This window comes from Rhinopithecus roxellana, chromosome 11 (assembly GCF_007565055.1).
Source record: "Rhinopithecus roxellana isolate Shanxi Qingling chromosome 11, ASM756505v1, whole genome shotgun sequence".
Classification (NCBI taxonomy): Eukaryota; Metazoa; Chordata; class Mammalia; order Primates; family Cercopithecidae; genus Rhinopithecus; species Rhinopithecus roxellana.
The window spans coordinates 119,186,844-119,205,436 of NC_044559.1; the positions used below are offsets into that span (position 1 = coordinate 119,186,844).

The 18,593-nt window shown below is 36.5% G+C and overlaps 1 protein-coding gene and 1 non-coding gene across 2 annotated transcripts in view; both read left to right on the forward strand.

The window, feature by feature from the left end:
• Positions 1–18,593, forward strand: part of MALRD1 (MAM and LDL receptor class A domain containing 1) — a 706,902-nt gene that overhangs the window by 564,037 nt on the left and 124,272 nt on the right. Inside the window, exon 34 of the mRNA XM_030940611.1 lies at positions 8,983–9,246. Coding sequence (XP_030796471.1) covers positions 8,983–9,246 — 264 coding nt within the window. The remainder of the gene's footprint in view (positions 1–8,982; positions 9,247–18,593) is intronic.
• On the forward strand, positions 12,065–12,278 carry LOC115900633. The gene has a single exon (XR_004060292.1). It is a non-coding gene; the product is annotated as a small nucleolar RNA U3 (small nucleolar RNA).

Here is an 18,593-nt window from a genome sequence, read left to right on the forward strand (position 1 = left end):
TATTTGTACAAATAATGTATACAAACATAAGTGCATTTATGTTTGTGTTAAGTCTGAATTTTTTCCAACTCCCTCCTATGTTGATTTTATTTAGCTTTGGCCTTAACTAGCTGCAGTTATTCACTTGGAAAATAATTATCACTTTGTACTTGGCATCTTTTCTCAGATACTTGTTAGCTTCCACATTGGACATAAGCTCTGGAAAGTTCTCCGTTTTCTTCACTCTTGTCTCTCTGTCTGGCTTTTGACTTTTTGGTCATGGCCAAATGAGCCTTCTTGATTTCTTATACTACACGCACTCTGTGTACTTTACCTCAAATGTCAGGACTTTCTGAGTCTTTAGACAAATAGAGGCCATGTTCCATCTTTCTAGGAATATTTAAGCTGTTAAATATATGGAAATGAAATAAGATCAAATTATTCTTTTCTCTATCCCCATTACAGAGGATGATTTTTTAAACTAAAGAAGAAATTAATATTTGTATACTTTATGAGGGGCTCTTATGGAGACATAACCACAGAGTTATAATTCACAATAACCTGAAAACAAGGGTACTTATAATTGCAGCTACTAAATTATAATAGTTTCCCCCTCGTAGATTTTTTGTAATCTTTTTGAATGCTGTTAATAAAATGCCTCCCAGAGACAATTACCCATTTGTAACAGGTGTATTATATTTTACAATGAGCATTTTTACTGTCTATATCACTCAGTATGACAATATTTGGCAACAACATAATTTCTCTCCTTTAAAACTGAAGTTCTACGTGCATATCATTTTTCTTTCAAGACAGACAATTTTCCTTTTCTCTAAACATATTAATCATAAAGATAAAAATCCATCAGATTATCCTTGGGCACTTTAAGCTTTTATGGAACTTGCATGAAATTCATGAGAACATTTCATTGAATTTCACTGCAAATTATCAGTGTGAAATAATTTTTATTGCTATAAGAAATGTGTTTCTACTGCTATGCAAAGGTTAAATGAACAATGAAACTTAACATCTTGTGGGAGGACAAAGAAACACCCACAGTGTCAGGGATTGGAACTGTCTGCATAGCACAAAGTGAAGTGATGGTAATCAGAGACATGTCTTGGTTACTACAAATGTCAAAGTTCCTAAATGCCAGTTCCTAAATCCCTTATCCTAGGTGTTTTTCTTTTCTTAAATATTTTCTTTTGCTCTCATAAGATCTATAGAAAAAAAATGGCAGGTTTATTCTTTTATATATATATATATATATGCATGCATATACAACATCATTTGCAAAAGTCCTTTATGTAAAATCACATAAAACTTCTGAAGCAATTGGTAAAGACCTGTAGGATGCATATGAAATAAATGACAGAATTCTTTACTTAAATATGTTTATATTCAAATATATTAGAAAATTTATTTTTTAAAGGGCTTTCCAGTTTCTATATTGTTGATCTATCCTTTTACTACTTATGATTTAGTCCATGGAAAGAGTCAATGAAATCAATGAAAGAATTCTTCAGTTCATCCATTTTGATTATCTAACTTCATATTAATTGTCAAGAAAAGTACAATTCCTATTTAAACCATTGATGTATTATTCATCAATGTAAGAAATATTGATTGAACCGATACTTCATGCCATTTACTCTGTTGGGCACTAGGATGTCAGTGTATTCTCAAAGAGAGGTTAAAACTTGTCCAATATGATTTGGAGTGTCCAAGCTCTATTTGAGTCACAATTTTGAGCAAAACATGAGTAAAGACCTGGTGAAGATGCTATAATAGTGATGTAATTACAATTTCCTGACAAAGCACAAGTATAGCTTTGATTGTGGGATTTTCTGTTGCTTCAGAATCCTTTTTCTCAAAACTAATTTGTACACTAATTCTCTAAATTCTAAAGCAAGATTTCTTATTTATTCATTTATTTAGAGACAGAGTCTCGCTCTGCCACCCAGGCTGGAGTGCAATGGCGCGATCTCTGCTCACTGCAATCTCCACCTCCTGGGTTCCAGTGATTCTCTCACCTCAGCCTCAGGACTAGCTGGGATTACAGGTGCATGGCACCATGCCTGGCTAATTTTTGTATTTTTAGTAGAGATAGGGTTTCACCACGTTGGCCAGGCTGATCTTGAACTACTGACCTCAAGTCATCCGCCCACCTCAGCCTCCCAAAGTGCTGGGATTATAGGCGTGAGCCACCACGCCTGGCCTAAAGCAACGTTTCTTAACCTGTTTTCTGCTGAAACCCATGCTAGCTGATGTTTATGTGCTTGTCACATTACTTGCACAATGCAAAGACAAGAGAGTGAAATTGTATATATTGAATAATGTACAATTTCAGGGTAAACATTTTATTGTACATTTTAAGCATTGGATTACTGCATATTAAAAGGGATTTAGAGAAATTAAAAAATTAAAATTTTAAGAGAAAAGTATCAAATATGATGTACAGACTGAAATATATGTTGTAAGGGATATTGGTACAAGATAGATAGATAGGTAGATAGATAGATAGATAGATAGATAGATAGATAGATAGATAGATAGATAGATATAGATAGATAGATATAGATAGATAGATAGATAGCTCAATACCAATATTGGTATTTATGTGTACCAATATTAGTATATATAAATAAAGTATGTCTAAATATGTGTAGCTGTATATATAGCTGTGAATGCACACCCTTATTCCTTACTGAAGGAAGCATGTTTGGTGGCATACAAGTGAGTGAGAGTAACTTTATTGCTGGTACAGCCTTGAATCGACTCCAATATACAAAGAATAAATCAGTTGCAAACAATGGCATGAGACACATTTTATTGTTGATTCCAACACACTTGAAACTTGGGCTCCTCCTTTTGAGAAACACTCCCTAAAGCATATAAACTAAGCTTTCATATGAATCTCTTTGTTCTTCTCACCCCAGCGTTAGGTCTGTATAATACCCCTAATCAGATGTAGCTTGAAAACTGTTGACTTAACAAAAACAAACAAACAAACAAACACCCTTAAGATATATAATGAGTCATCTTGTCAAGATGAATCAACATTTTTTTGGAATGTCTTTATTTCCTCCATCACAGTCACGAACATTTCTGAGTGCCCCTCTACATTTCTTTTGTACACCCCTTCATCCTTTCTGATGGTACTCTTTGGGGTATACGCAAACGACACTATCAACACAGAATGTACTATTTTCATTTGCTTTCCTGATCTAAGTTTTATTTTTGCACTGAGCATGTTAGGCTCTTCCGCACAGTAACTGTCTCAAGTAATGAATGACAACATGAATTTCCAAGGAGGCTAACTACTGTCGGGACCGACCTGAAAGCATTTCCCTTGCACAATCACCAGCCTTGCACCTCAATGCCATTGGTTTTTAGCAACCTGACCAAGCAGCTCACTGGGCGTAGTAAGAAATGGATCAATGTGCTTGATCAAGGCACAGTACATTTATTAAAGTGTTATGCGTTTACTTGCTGGATTGCTACATTCTCAAATAAATTTGGAGAAATTAGAACATAGAAATTTTAAGAGAATCACCAAACATGAGGTGTTGGTTACAATGTAGGTTCTAAGGAATATTGGTGGTGATATATATAATATATATAGACATATTTTATATATGTCTATATATTTTATATGTGTATATGTTCATATATAATACATATATAGGTGATGAGATATCTATCTATAGATCTGTCTTATGCCTTTGCAGGGATGTTCCTGAGAGAATTTCTATGAAATCTCTGATTTGGAGTGTGCCTTAAAGTCAGCTTCCCAGGGAACCTGACTTATAACACTCTAAATGAATCTAGTTTAAATTAAATCTCCTCTGAATTGCTCCTCAAATTTTCAGAAGACAGATCTATAGATAGATATCTCACCACCAATATTGTTATTTTTATATATCAAAGCTAATACATGTATATATACAGTGTGTGTATGTCTCTATGTGCATGTATGTGTATACTTTATATTCTATAGCAGTTTTAGGTTCACAGCAGAATTGAGAAGAAAATTTCACATATACTCCCTGCCCCCACCCTCATAGTCTTCCCCGCTATTAACATGCTGCACCAGAGTGGTACATTTGTTACAGTCAATGAGATGAACCTACTTTGGCACATTGTTGTCACCCCAAGTCCATAGTATACATTAAGTTTCACTCTTTGTGTTGAAAGTTCTATGGATTTTGACAAACATACAATGATATGTATCCACCATTATAATACAATACATATAGTTAGTTTCACCGCCCTGAAAATCTCCTGTGCTCTACCTTTTCATTCCTCCGTGCCCTACTTCCCACCGCATCATTCCTGACAGATCTTTTTCCTGTCTCCATAATTTTGCCTTTTCTAGAATGTCATATCTTCGAAATCAGATAGCGTGTAGCCTTTTCAGACTGGCTTCTTTCACTAGTAACATGCATTTAAGGTAGTGCTGAGGCTTTTCAGAGTGTTAAAAAGAGAACAATGAATGTTGTTCTTATTTTACAGAGTTAAAGGAATTGTATATTATTATCAGCTCCAAAATGTAAAGAATAAATCAACTGCAAACTGCCATATGAGATACACTTTATGGTTAATTCATCCATCAAAGAAAGAAAGCACGGAAAAAGGAAGGAAGATGAAGGAAGGAGAGAGAGCGGAAGAGCGCGAGCGACGAGAAGGCGAATGAAGGTCAAAGGAAGGCACTTAAGTACGGGAGGAATTAGGATGGTAGTCCTTCGGATTCATCTTCTTTGATTTTCTTCTTATTCTTCTTCTTATCTTTTCTTATTCGGTTCTTCTTCTTCGTTCTTTTCTTTTCTTCTTGTTGCTTGATTCTTTCTTCTTTCTTTCTTCTTCTTCTTTCTTTCTTTCTTTCTTTCTTTCTTTCTTTCTTTCTTTCTTTCTTCTTTCTTTCTTTCTTTCTTTCTTTCTCCCTTTCTCTCTCTCTGTCTCTCTCTCTCTTTCTCTTTCTTTCTTTTTTTCTTTCTTTTGACAAAGTTTTGCTCTTGTTGTCCAGGCTGGAGTGCAGTTGCACTATCTAAGCTCACTGCAACCTTTGCCTCCTGGGTTCAAATGAATTGATTGCCTGACGCTCCTGAGTTGCTGGGATTACAGGCATGTGCCACCATGCCAGGCTAATTTTTGTATTTTTAGAAGAGACGGGGTTTTACCATGTTGGCCAGGCTGGTCTCGAACTCCTGACCTCAGATGATCTGCCCACCTCAGCCTCCAAACTGTTGGGATTACAGGCGTGAGCCACCACGACCATCCAGCCACACTTCTTAAAGCACGTATGTGGCAGAGTGCATCCAAGTCAAAGGATAAACATAGTACATCTTCCAGGAGTATTACTTTATTTGATTACCTAAAGGAAACCACTTATGTCAAAAAGTGTGGATTTATAGTAGAATACAGAGTTTTCATTAGGTTAAAACAAGAGACAAAATAAATATGGAGTGAATGAAAGACTGCTCTTGGCTAAGAGACTACCTAGACTCTCCGTAGGAAGCAAAGTCATGTTCTTCCTACATCAGAAATATTTCTTTAGAAAACTTGAGGAGCAATTCAGAGCAGATTTAATTTAAACTAGATTCATTTTTATGTTTGGAGAGTATTACAAGTGAGGTTCCCTGGGAAGCTGACTTTAAGGCACACTCTAAATCAGAGATTTCTTAGAAATTGTCTCAGGAACATCCCTGCAAAGGAGGGGAGGAAACAGAACTGGGCATCTGCCTGGTGGCAGGTGGGGTTTAGCTGTGATGCAGGTGCAGTAAGAGGCTCCGCCGATACCATGGGCAGCTCTGGAGCTGCACTGGCTCTTTGTAGATGTCTTACCTTGAGGCATAGGCCCTGAGCCATCTTATCTCCAACTCACCGGCCAATGAATGGAGCTGTTCCTAGGAGGAGATGTAACTCTGGAGGGCAATTCCTGGAGCCTGACTCAAACATGAGCTGTCATCTGGCAACCTCCCAGCAGCTGGGGGAATGGACACCTTGATGTGGATGGAGGAAGCCGGGCAACAAGCCAGTATGCACTATAGGCAGGACAAGCCCAACAGAGTCTTTGAAAAGAAGGGTCTAGAACAAGTGAGTTCTGAGTATCATTCAATAAAAAAAAAAAAAAAAAAAAAAAAAAAAAAAAAAAAAAAAAAAAAAATTGGCATTTAATGCAATGGCTATCTCCAAAAGGAGAAATTTTTATTTTTGCATATCCACTGTAAGAAAAAAATATAGAGAAACACACATACACACACACACATCATTCTGAATAGGAACTGGGAAACATAAGAAGTCTGTGTTTGGCCAGGGCGCGGTGGCTCAAGCCTGTAATCCCAGCACTTTGGGAGGCCGAGACGGGCAGATCACGAGGTCAGGAGATCGAGACCATCCTGGCTAACACAGTGAAACCCCGTCGCTACTAAAAAATACAAAAAACTAGCCGGGCGTGGTGGCGGGCGCCTGTAGTCCCAGCTACTCGGAAGGCTGAGGCAGGAGAATGGCGTAAACCCAGGAGGCGGAGCTTGCAGTGAGCTGAGATCCGGCCACTGCACTCCAGCCTGGGCGACACAGCGAGACTCCGTCTCAAAAACAAACAAACAAACAAACAAAAAGAAGTCTGTGTTTGTTTTCAAATACAGAACATTGCTTTCCTCATTTTTTTTAAGACTTAGCTAAGTCATAGATATATTACTAAAGTTGGTTCTAGATTCTTATTACACGCAAAGAATTTGTTAAACCTTTTCGACCTTTGGTGAGCTCATAAAGATGAAAGTTTCATGCGTAAAATACTTTAGAAAAAAATAATTTCTGTCCTTCTTAAGTGTGAGATTAATCTGATGAAAAGTTTGCAGATAAACTATTTATTTGACCATGGTCCAGTACCAGAAGAGCTATATATAAAAGTTTAAATATTTAAATCCAATTTACTTTCAAAGTTTGAATTTATAATTTGTACATTGGAACTTTGTAATTTTGTATACTGCTGTGATCTCAGGCAGTTAGATTAAAACATGATAGCGATGTCTCCAAGTCATACATTTATCTATCTCCTACTTAAATATACTGATTTCTGCGAACATAGGCTTCCTAAGCACAGCCACATGTATCCCAGATACATGACTTTAGTCATAGGGTCAGAGTCTAAATTCCTCCTAGATATATCTTCACTATTGGTTTAGTGAGGAGGGAGAGGGACTTTCAAATCTCATTTTTTAAATGAATTCACTATATCATCTTTACAAATAATACAAATTATTCTCATACAACCTATAAATAAAAATAGTTTAAAATGTCAAGAAAACAAAATAAACCATTACTGAACTGGCCTCCATTGTTACCTGGCTCTATATTTTCCCCTTAATATATTGTTGAGTCCCTCACTAACTAGCACAGAGACAATATAGTGTAAGAAGCATCCCACTAATCACCAATTAGTGAAGTCCTATATATTCACATACCTTCTCTGACCTTTAGAAACATCAGATAGTCAACACTCAGCAGTCAGCCTGTGCTTTAAGTTTGGCTTAATGTGGACTCAAACATTTGCTGCAGAAAAGTTTCATGTAACCAAAGTTTATTACACTAGCATTGAGTCTTTGGATATTTAAAATTTGTGGGCTTCAGGGTCTTCATTTGTAAAATGAGTTGGTTGGATTTGAAGCAGGCTATCTTCAGGATTCCTAGTGTAACATCTTAGATTACACTATGATTTTATCTGGCTTTAGATATGGCAGCACATGGCCTTTGACCTGTGATGAAGATTCAAGGACGGAGTGCAGTGTGACAAAACCATAGCAGATCTCTACGTCTGTGGCTCAAACCTGGCCAGGGTCTCAAGAGCCAGATTCCCTGGGTGGGGGCCACTAAGAGACAGTAAATAAATGATACTCTGATATTATAACAATTCCCTTAAATTCTAAAATTGTGAGTGCATCTTTCCAAAGTTGCTAATTTACTGCATGAAAGTATCTTTACTCTCGAGCACAATCTGATTTAATAGTCCAATTGAACGCATAGAAATCAAAATGTCTTTTTTAATTTGAAGGTGTCAGTTTCCATGTCAATGATGCCTTTTTAAAAAATATTGTACCTGTAAGAATGGCCATAATTAAAAAGTCGAAAAGCAATAGATGTTGGTGCGGATGTGGTGAAAAGGAAACGCTTTTACACTGCTGGTGGGAATGTACATTAGTACCACCACTATGGAAAATAGTATGGAGATGCCTTAAAGAACTAAAAATTGAACTGCCATTTGATCCAGCGATCTCACTACTGGGTATCTAGCCCCCAAAAAAGTCATTATTTGAAAAAGACACATCCATATGCATGTTTATAGCAGCACAATTCACAGTTGCAAAGATATGGAACCAACCTAAATGCCCATCAATCAACAAGTTGATAAAGAAAATGCAGTATATATACATCATGGAACACTGCTCAGCCATAAAAAAGGAATGAAATAATGTCTTTTGCAGCAACTAGGATGGAGCTAGAGGCCACTATTCTAAATGAAGTAAACCAGGAATGAAAAACTAAATATTGTATGTTCTCATGTATAAGTGGGAGCTAAGCTATGAGGATGCAAAGGCATAATAATGATATAATGGACTTTGGGGACTCAAGGAGAAAGATTCGGCATGTGGTGAGAGATTAAAAGACTATATATCAGGTACAGTGTACACTGCTTGGGTGATAGGTGCACCAAAATTTCAGAAATCACCACTAAGGTACTTATCAGTGTAACCAAAAACTACCTGTTCCCCCCAAATTATTGAAATTAAAATAATTTTTTATGTTCCTGACATTATGATAAGGCATATTATTGAATCACATTTGCCTGTTTTGTGGGGTTCCTATTAATCCTAATTGGAAATTAATTTACTTTGATTAACAAAATTCATTTTATACAGTAGTAAATGCAACCTGTAATGTCCCAACACTGGATGGAGGGAAATTCCCTAATGCCAACATGACTTGACTTGCTCTCTTTTTTAGGTCCTGTCCCAGCACAGCCATCACCCTGTGAAGCTGATCAGTTTTCTTGTATCTACACACTCCAATGTGTCCCTCTCTCAGGGAAATGTGATGGACATGAAGACTGCACAGACGGATCTGATGAAATGGATTGTCCTCTCAGCCCCACCCCTCCACTCTGTAGTAACATGGAGTTCCCGTGCTCTACAGATGAGTGTATCCCTTCCCTCCTGCTATGCGATGGAGTGCCTGACTGCCACTTCAGTGAAGATGAACTCATCTGCCGTGAGTTATTTTCACTAACTCAGTGTGTCAGGGAAGGAATGCTGCTTTAGAATGAGAGAGAAGGCTCCACAGATAAAATGAAGTTCTCTAGAGCCTTACTGTGATTGTATCGTTAATAACACAGCTTTCTGTGTTATGTTGCAAAACAAGGCATCTGTCCTCTGCTTAGTGTTTCTAGAAACACCCTGTTTGCGGTCATGCTAATTTTTGTTAAACCTATCTATTTCCTTTTCCATTTACATCGGAGTCATTCATATGGAAGATGCCATTACATGTTTTTATCTCATTAACGTGTTTATGGAAGTGGATTGAAGAAATTCAATTAGAATTTCTTCCTACCACAAAGGTTCGTGAAGATGGCTCAAGTAAAGGGCATATTGATAGATATTTCCTTTTTGATCAAGTGACAAATGTTGATTTTAATAGATCTATATAATTAAGAGTTGGATCTGGATCATTACCTGAGTAAATGTCATGTCATTAGGAGTTCATGGGATAATGTATCCTAGAGACATGGGTTTGAATTTCATCCCTGTTACTTACTATGTGTGCAGTCTTGGGGGAAGTTGTTTGAGCCCTGCCAATTTTGTTTTGTCATCCAGGTAATGAATTCAGTAATACCTAACTTACAAGACTGTGACGATTTGAGCAAATGCATGTAAAATCCCAAGCTTTGTATTCAGTACCTTTGATTTTTAGTATAATAAGCCAATGTCAGGTAGGGAAGGAAGAATGTTAGGTAAGAAGTAATTACACACATCTTAAAGTGAGTACATAATCATGGTGGTGTCCAAACGCCTAACATTTTATTTAGTTATTTGCTTGCTTCCTTACTTATTTTATATTTTATTATACCGTATATATTTTTGGATAAGTGCTGCAGTGATAGTGGTCCATAAATTATATGTTAATGATCATACTTTTTGGAATAGTAAAAGGCAGTTTGAAATGTAACTACAAGAGGGGAACATTGAATGAGTCTGGGTGCAGTGGCTCAGGCCTGTTATCCCAGCACTTTGAAAGGCTGAGGTAGGAGGATCCCTTGGGCTCAGGAGTTTAAGCCAGCCTGGGCAACATAGTGAGACCCCATCTATACAAAAATAACAACAATAATAATAATAACCAGGTGTGCTGGTGCATGCCTGTAGTCCAAGCTACTCTGGATGCTGAGGTGGAAGGATTTCTTGGGCACAGGAGTTTGAGGCTGCAGTGAACTATGATTGTTGTGCCACTGTACCACTGCACTCCAGCCTGGGAGACAAAGTGAGAATCTGTCTCAAAAAAAAAAAAAAAAAAAAAAAAAAAAAGAGAAGAATGAAAGAGAGACAAAGAAGGAAGGAAGAGGGGAAGGGAGGAAAAGAGGAAGTGGGGAAGGGAAGGAGGGAGAGAGGGACAGAGAAGGAAGGAAGGAAGGAAAGGGAAGGGAAGGGAGAAGGAAGGAAGGAAGCAAAGGAGGGAAGGAAGGAAGGAAAGATGGAAGGAAGAAAGCAAGGGCTAGTTCAGGGACCTGTGTAGTATGGGACCTCTAGAAATGTGAAACAATTGGAAGAGGAGTAAAGATGAATGAAAGAAAAGAGAGATGACCTTGGGATGTTTAAAGGCTTTAGCCTTAAATCAGTGAAACTATTTTCCTGGTTCAGACTAACAAATTGGTTTTCTAACTCCCTGTTATTTCTTACCTATATATTCTCTCTGAGATAAAGTCAACCTGTCAGGTCTTATAATCTTTTCTTAGAAGCAAGGTAAGCAAATGGAGGTGAATAGAAAAGAGAAAGCCTGCCAAATTACTTATCCCTGTTCCCATCAGAGCTCTAATGTAATTTGACTGATAGAAATCATATTAAGTTCAATATACCCATATGATATTTGGCTTCAAATAAGACTGCTATTTAAAGAGAAGCTTAGGGAAATACTGTGTCCTTATAATGCTAGGCATTCATTGGAAAAATGGAGTTTGCCTAGTCCTATGAAGTTCTGTTCCAAAAGGGAAATAAGCCCATGTTACGAAGAGATGGGGGACAAAATTCTAGAACAAAATTATAGAATAAGAGAATTTAGTGGTCAAAATTCACCAAACATTTGAAGATATAACAGTCTTTGGGGGCTTTCCTATTGGTTTAGAATAGGAAACCAATCATTTTGTAAACTCACATTCATTCATTCATTTATTCACAAACATCATTAAGAGCCTAACTGATGCCACATACTATGTTACATATTGACGAGACAGATAGATATGACACTGTCAGAGCTCAGGCAGAAGATGTGCTATACATTAGTGAAGGAGGCTAGTCAGTGAAAGTGAGGAACACTATATGATCAATCCTATGACAGAGACAAGCCCCTTGTGTTAGAAGGCACATATGGAACTCTCTATGGTGCTAGGGAGTCTTTACATTTTCACGAAAGGAGCGATTACACAGCCAAACTTGGAAAGACAAATAGTGATTGGATGAATAAAGCAGAGATCTGGATTCAAGTGAAGTGAAGATTCTTCCAGGAGCAGAGAACAAGTCGTTAGAGTGAAGCATATTTTGTGTTGCTAGAGCAGAGCCTGTGGTTGGAAATGTAGAAAGAATCCTGGAGAGTGAAGCGGGACCCACATCTTGCAGAATCCTCACCCCCATGCCACCATGCCAGTGCTACATAACGGCACTTAAGTTGGATATGAGATGGATTGGAGTGAGGAAAAGGGACTGGTTAGGAGATGTCACAGTTCAAATACAAAGCAATTAATTAGACTTTAAGGTAAAGATTATTAATAGACTTAAGGGATGGTCAGGTGATGAGGAAGAGAAAGGAATCAGCAGTGACTTCCAAGACTGTGCTTTCAGGGATCATGTCTATAGTTTGCTACTAGAGAAGTTGTTCTGAACACACAGGGCACCAGAAGCACAAGGAGGAGGTACAGCCTTCTCTCCTGAATGTGAAGCTGGCTCTTGATCTTGCTTTGTTCCAACTACCATTTGCCATTGATTATGTCCTTCTCTTCCTTCCAGAAAGTAAAAGGGAGAGAATGTAGTCTGAGTGGTTTTTGTTAATCAAGAAAAGAAAAAAAAAAAAGAAAGAAAGACTTCCAACTTTCTAATTTGGACATCAGGTCAGCTCATGTGCCATTGCTTAAGCTAGGGAAAATAGGAGAAGAACATGTTGGGGGAAGATGTGGCTTTAGTTTTAGACGTGTTGTATATGATAGCTGTGACCCATGCACATGAAAATGTTCAGAATGTGTTTGGAAGTGTATATATAAAGCTCAGGAGAGAGCTAAAATAAGATAATATAAGGATGCATGGCCATCAGCGTATGATTATTGAAGCTGTGGGTGTAGATGAGATCAAAGAGAGAGGAAAGAGATAAAGTGGCAGGCAGAACCTGAAGGAACAGCTAAAAGACCGTTTAGAAAAAAGCAGACATTGAAGACACTGAGAAGATGTGGTCCTAGACATAGCGGGGTCACAAGAGACTGAGGATCTTAAAGGCAAAAATCCTTTAGTTTCAAAATATTCACAGGTTGAAATGTTTCTGAGAGATCAAATAAGAGAGGGCCTAAAAAATATAAATTGGAAAAAGCCAAAAAAGTGGTTTTTGATGATTTTGGAGAGAGAACTTTTTATGGAGTGGTAGGGCAGAATTCTGAAGCCACTCTTTTTTAAGAGCAAATGGGAAATGTCAAAGAGGGAAATCAATTGTAGATAACTCTTTCAAGAAGTTGTAATTGGAGTGGAATGCAGGAAAAAAGAATTAGTTTCTTTGTTTTCCGTGACTTTCTCATGTTTAAATGTTATAGAACTAAGGATTTGGAGATGTTTACAATTTTAGACAGGGAAGTCAATAATAATTGATGTTTACAGACCTTTATTTTTGCAGAAATAAATTTTCTAGTATTAGAAATGTTTAGATAAACCTGTGAGTTCAACATTTAAAAACACTTCATATTTGAATATTGTCTTTCCATTGGAAACATTAATTTTTCATGGACCGAAGCAATATAGTTTTTATCAAACATATCCCCTTTCCCTAAAAAAAGAAAAGAATAAAGAAACATGGTTAATTATATGGAAGAACAGCACAAAACTAGAAACACTCTTTCACTGATGTTCTTCTGATAGCCATCTTCTATTCACCAGGAGAGTTTCAAGATTTCATCAGCCGTTGTGTCAGTCAATATCCTGACAAGAAATAGTTATTGATATTGCATAAGTTGAAAAAATATTAATAAGGAGATTGTTTATTAGAGAAATAGTATGCATAGCAAAACCATAAGGGATAGTAAGAGTGAGAGCTTTTATCACCTACAGACCAAAGAGTGTGAGAGGAGGTTCAGTTACCTGAGCCTAGAGTGAGAAGGGAGTGCATGGTAAGACGTTTAGTTAAGGGAAGCAGTTAGTCCATGCTGATCTCAAAGGGTCTTTTCGCTCTGTATTAATCTGCTGGTGGTGTTACCCATTGGCCAAATCCAATCATACACCAGAAGTTTAAAAGGCTTATTGACGTATCCTTATCGTCCAGCCTTCCAGGGCCAAGATGGGGAGAGAAGGTAGAGAATAAATCAGGAGAAGTACATGGAAACTATGCATCAGTGACAGAACAACTGTGAAAAACAAAGGGCATAAGTGGGTGTTTTACCTCCTTTCCAATGGTAATGGATATGTCCTGTGAAGTGCATGCCACTTCTGGTGATTTGGAATGGGTCATGTTTCTAAGACTTGTGGATCACACCTTATCATCCAATTTTTGCTATTGGCTTTTAAATATGTTAGCTATGATCTCAACATCTCATAGTGCTTTTGAACAACAGTGTAAAGATTATTCCTCTACATTTACCAGCTTCATTTCTTACAACAGTGTTCCTCAGTTTTTTTCAACATTAAAAATCATGGTAATTAATCTGTTTTAGGGAGGTATTGGAGGAGTAAATGAAATTAATATGGTAGAGTGCATAATACACACAATAAATTATTATCCTTTCCCCATTAAATTATCTCATAGTTTCACTGAATATTATTTAAACTGCTAAGATACTTTAATAAGAGTACTGGTTGAATTTAAATCAAGAATAAAATAAATATCCATCCTGTTGTATGTTAGGTGTGTGTGCCCTGAAGGGCTTGTAGCCTTCATTCTCATGGCCCAAGACCATAGTTTCTCTGCCATTAGAAATATTGATCTGCTGCATATAGATTTTATTTTACTAGAAAATAGGTGTACATCCATAGGCTTACTTTATGTTCAAATATATTTTCCATGCAGCAACTATAATCGATTGAGAAATTTTGCTTTCAGGAAGTAGTGCCAATGAACCATTCATAAATTGTTTAAAGTATCATCAACCTGAGTGAATGAGCTATGTGGCACAAAATGCCCTGTGTTACTTAGCCTATTTTGGTAAGAAAGAATGCCAATTTCTAGGATGAGAAATGTAATAACTATTTTTTGTTTGTTTCTTTGTTTGTTTTTAAGACAGAGTCTCACTCTTTTGCCCAGGTTGGAGTGCAGTGGCACAATTGTAAATCACTGCAGCCTTGCCCTCCCAGTCTCAAGTAATCCTGCCATCTCAGTCTCCCAAGCAGCACAGGCGTGCTCCACCATGTCTAGCTAATTTTTTAAAACAAAATTTGTAGAGGTAGGGTCTTGTTAGGTGGCTCAGGCTGGTTTCAAGCTTCTGGGCTCAAATGATCCTGCCGCCTTCGTCTCCCAAAGTTTTGGGATTACAGGTGTGAGCCACTGTGCTCAGCCAAATAAGTATTTTATAGATTTTAAAATATAATGTCTGAAAGAGAATTTACCAAAAAATAGATATTATTCATGGAAGCATTTTATGTATGAATTTTTTGGCTTAATATTGGAATTATTCGATGTTGTACATGTATTAATAAAGAAGGAAAAATAGAAAGTAAATGACTCAGATTATTTTCCTATATTCAGTACAATGTTAATTGCCTTATGGATGCCAATAAATATTAGATGCATTCATAATTTATTTGCCACCTACTCTTAAAAGAAAATTTATGAATATTAAATATAATGTTAATGCTATTTAAAATGCAACAAAAACTAATATTTTGTTTATAAATTTCATGAAGCCAAAGTCAGTTTTTAACTATCTAAACTGTTAACTTCCTAAGAAAAAAGTAAAACTTTTTATATTGAAACCGTTTATTTTCTGATTTTTTAATGTGTTTCAACTGCATTTGTGCCAAAGTTGTGAACTTATATCATTTACAAGTTAGAGCTCGTTATTATACAGTCAACTTGAAAACAAGTTACCAGTCACATTAGAAATTGGATGAAGAAATATGGATAAATTCCTATCTCCAATAGAAGAAGGGTTCAAAATAGATATTTTCAAGAAGATGAGTAGTATCTGCCATATTTGTATACAAATGTTAATATATTATATTGTTTAAAACCTTAAAACTATGATCTTATATTATCTCTCAGCTTTTTGCAATGAAAAATAATGATGATGAAAATATGTATGTATACACAAAATATGTGTCTATATACACACGCATATATATCAGATACATATATACACACATATTTTTGTGTGCATACAAAATAAAATAAACAAGCACACCTTGTTTTATTGTGTATTGCTTTATTGCGCTTCCCAGATGTTGCATTTTTTACAAATTGAAGCTCTTCATCCTTGCATCCTGCAAGTCTGTCAGTGCCAGTTTTCTGACAGTATATGCTCATATCATATCTGTATCCCATTTTAGTGATTCTCACAATATTTCAAACTTCTTCATGACTATTATATCTGTTTTGGTGATCTGCGATCAGTAATCTTTGATGTTACTATTGTAATTATTCTGCGATACCATGAACCATGCCCATATAAGATGGTAAATTTAATTGATAAATGTCATGTATGTTCTGACTGCTCCACCAATCAGTCATTCTCCCATTTGTCTCTTCCTCTCCTTGGGTCTCCCCGTTCCCTGAGGCTGAACAATATTGCAGTTAGGCCAACTACAATAGCTTCTAAGTGTTCAAGTGAAAGGAGAAAATGTGGATCTCTCACTTTAAATCAAAAGCTAGAAATGATTATTAGTGAGTACCGCATGTTGAACACCAAGATAGGCTGAAAGCTGGCCCTCTTTCTCCAAACAGCCAAGTTGTGAATGTGAAAGAAAAATTCTTGAAGGCCACTCCAGTGAATACTGGAGTAGTCTTGAACACTATTCCAGTGAATACGCAAATGATAGGAAAGCAAAACAGATATGGATTATTATGGATATAGAGAAAGTTTTGACATATTCCTGCTGAACCCTGGAACTCAGAGGAGCAGGGTTAGAAGAAAAGAATAGATTGATACCACTATTATTTAGTGCTTTTGAAATCTATCCAGACTTTTTGACAAAATGGTGCAGTGGGTTCATTCTTTGACACATTCGCTCTGCTCCAGCCTAATCAAGAGCAAAGTTCTAGCTATCTTTAATTCTATGAAGTCTGAGAGAGGTGAGGAAGCTTTGGAAGAAAAGCTGGAAGATAGCAGAGGTTGGTTTATGAAGTTAAAGGAAAGAAGCCATCACCATCACATGAAAGTACAAGATGAGTCACCAAATGCTGAGATGGAGAAGCTGTTCCAAGTTATCTAGATCTAGCTAAAATCACTGATGAAGGTGGCTACGCTGTGCAACAGATCTTCAGTGTCAATGAAACAGCCGTCTATTGGAAAAAGACGCCATGTAGGACTTGCACAGCTAGAGAGAAGTCAGTGCCTGGCTTAACTAAAAACTAAATATTTTCTAGTTATTATTTTGTTAGACATTAGGCTGTTGCACATTTAATTGGCTAAGGTGTAGTGCAGACATAACATTTATATGTGCTGGAAAAAAAACAATTTTATGTGACTTGTATTAATGCAACATTAGCTTTATTATGGTCATCTGGAACTGAGCCTGCCATATTGCTGAGAAATGCCTACGTACTTCTTCATTTTTAACAAACATTATCTTATAAGATTTTGCTTTAAGAGTTTATCTTATAAGAGTTTGAAGATTATTATTTCCTAGTTTACTTGGTTTGCAATGTAATTTATCTTGTCTGTGTATATCCTAAAATGATTTAAACATTTGGGAAAGCTGAAGATCAGTGTTCTCCTGAAACCCTAGACAATTTCTGCCATTTGATTACAGCTTTTTGTGTGTTTCTTTTGTTTTGTTTTGTTTTACAGAATCTTGCTGCATTCCCAGGATGGAGTGCAGTGGCACAATCTTGGCTCACTGCAACTTCCACCTCCCGGGTTCAAGCAATTCTCCTTCCTCAGCCTCCCAAGTACCTGGGACTACAGTCACAAGCCACCAATCCTGGCTATTTTTATTTTATTTTATTTTTATTTTTATTTTTAGTAGAGACAGGGTTTCACAATGTTGGCCAGGCTGGTCTCGAACTCCTGACCTCATGTGATTTGCCCACGTCGGCTTCCCAAAGTGCTGGGATTGCAGGCGTGAGCCACTGTGCCTGGACCAGCTTTTTTTTTCTTTTTTTGGTTTATCTGTACTACTTCCTTATCCAACCTCCCTAGTCAAAAGCAACCTGCTGTACTCACTGAACCAATAGAAAGCTTATTGATTTTCCATCTGTAGACTTTATTCCTACTTTACTAAATGGCTTTTCTCTAGAAATATTAAAATTTAAAATATGTTTAAAGATTCTGATCTTAACCTTCAGCTTTTATAGATCTCTGTATGCTAAAGGAATTTTCATTTTTATAAATTCTTCTCTACAGCGATGCTTTGCCTACTAAGTTTGACCTTACGGAATTTCTTTTGTTATTGTTTTGAGCTGTTTATCACTCCTGTATTATTGTTCTCTTGTAATCAGCATGTATGATTCTGGTCATTCATTTTTAAATTTCTCCCCTGAATTCTACATTCTAAGTTCTAAGACACTGTGTTACATATGGTGGAAGCTCAATATTTTTTGGTGTGAATTCATAGTCTAGCACCTTAGGAAGAATTGCTCAATAAAGAGTATAGCCTAAATTTTCCGAGTCAGCATTTTCAGTCAATGGAGATACATATTCTTAAAAACACTATTTATGTCCAACTTTAAAATATATTTTAATGGGCCATTTTCAAAATTAATTGTGTCAATTATCTATGATACATAAAATAAATTATTTGTTCCAACCCATAATTATACTTGAAGAAAAAAATAATTTAGGAAAGAACTGGCAATATCTGTATAAGAAACATTCATGGGGACATTTATTCTTGGGTCCTTTAAATAATTTACTTTGAAAAGGTTGTAACTTCATTGCATGTGCAAGGAATTTTTGAGACTAATCATCTTGAAACTTTTAGTAGCAGGTTTGGAGTAAAATGTTCAAATGA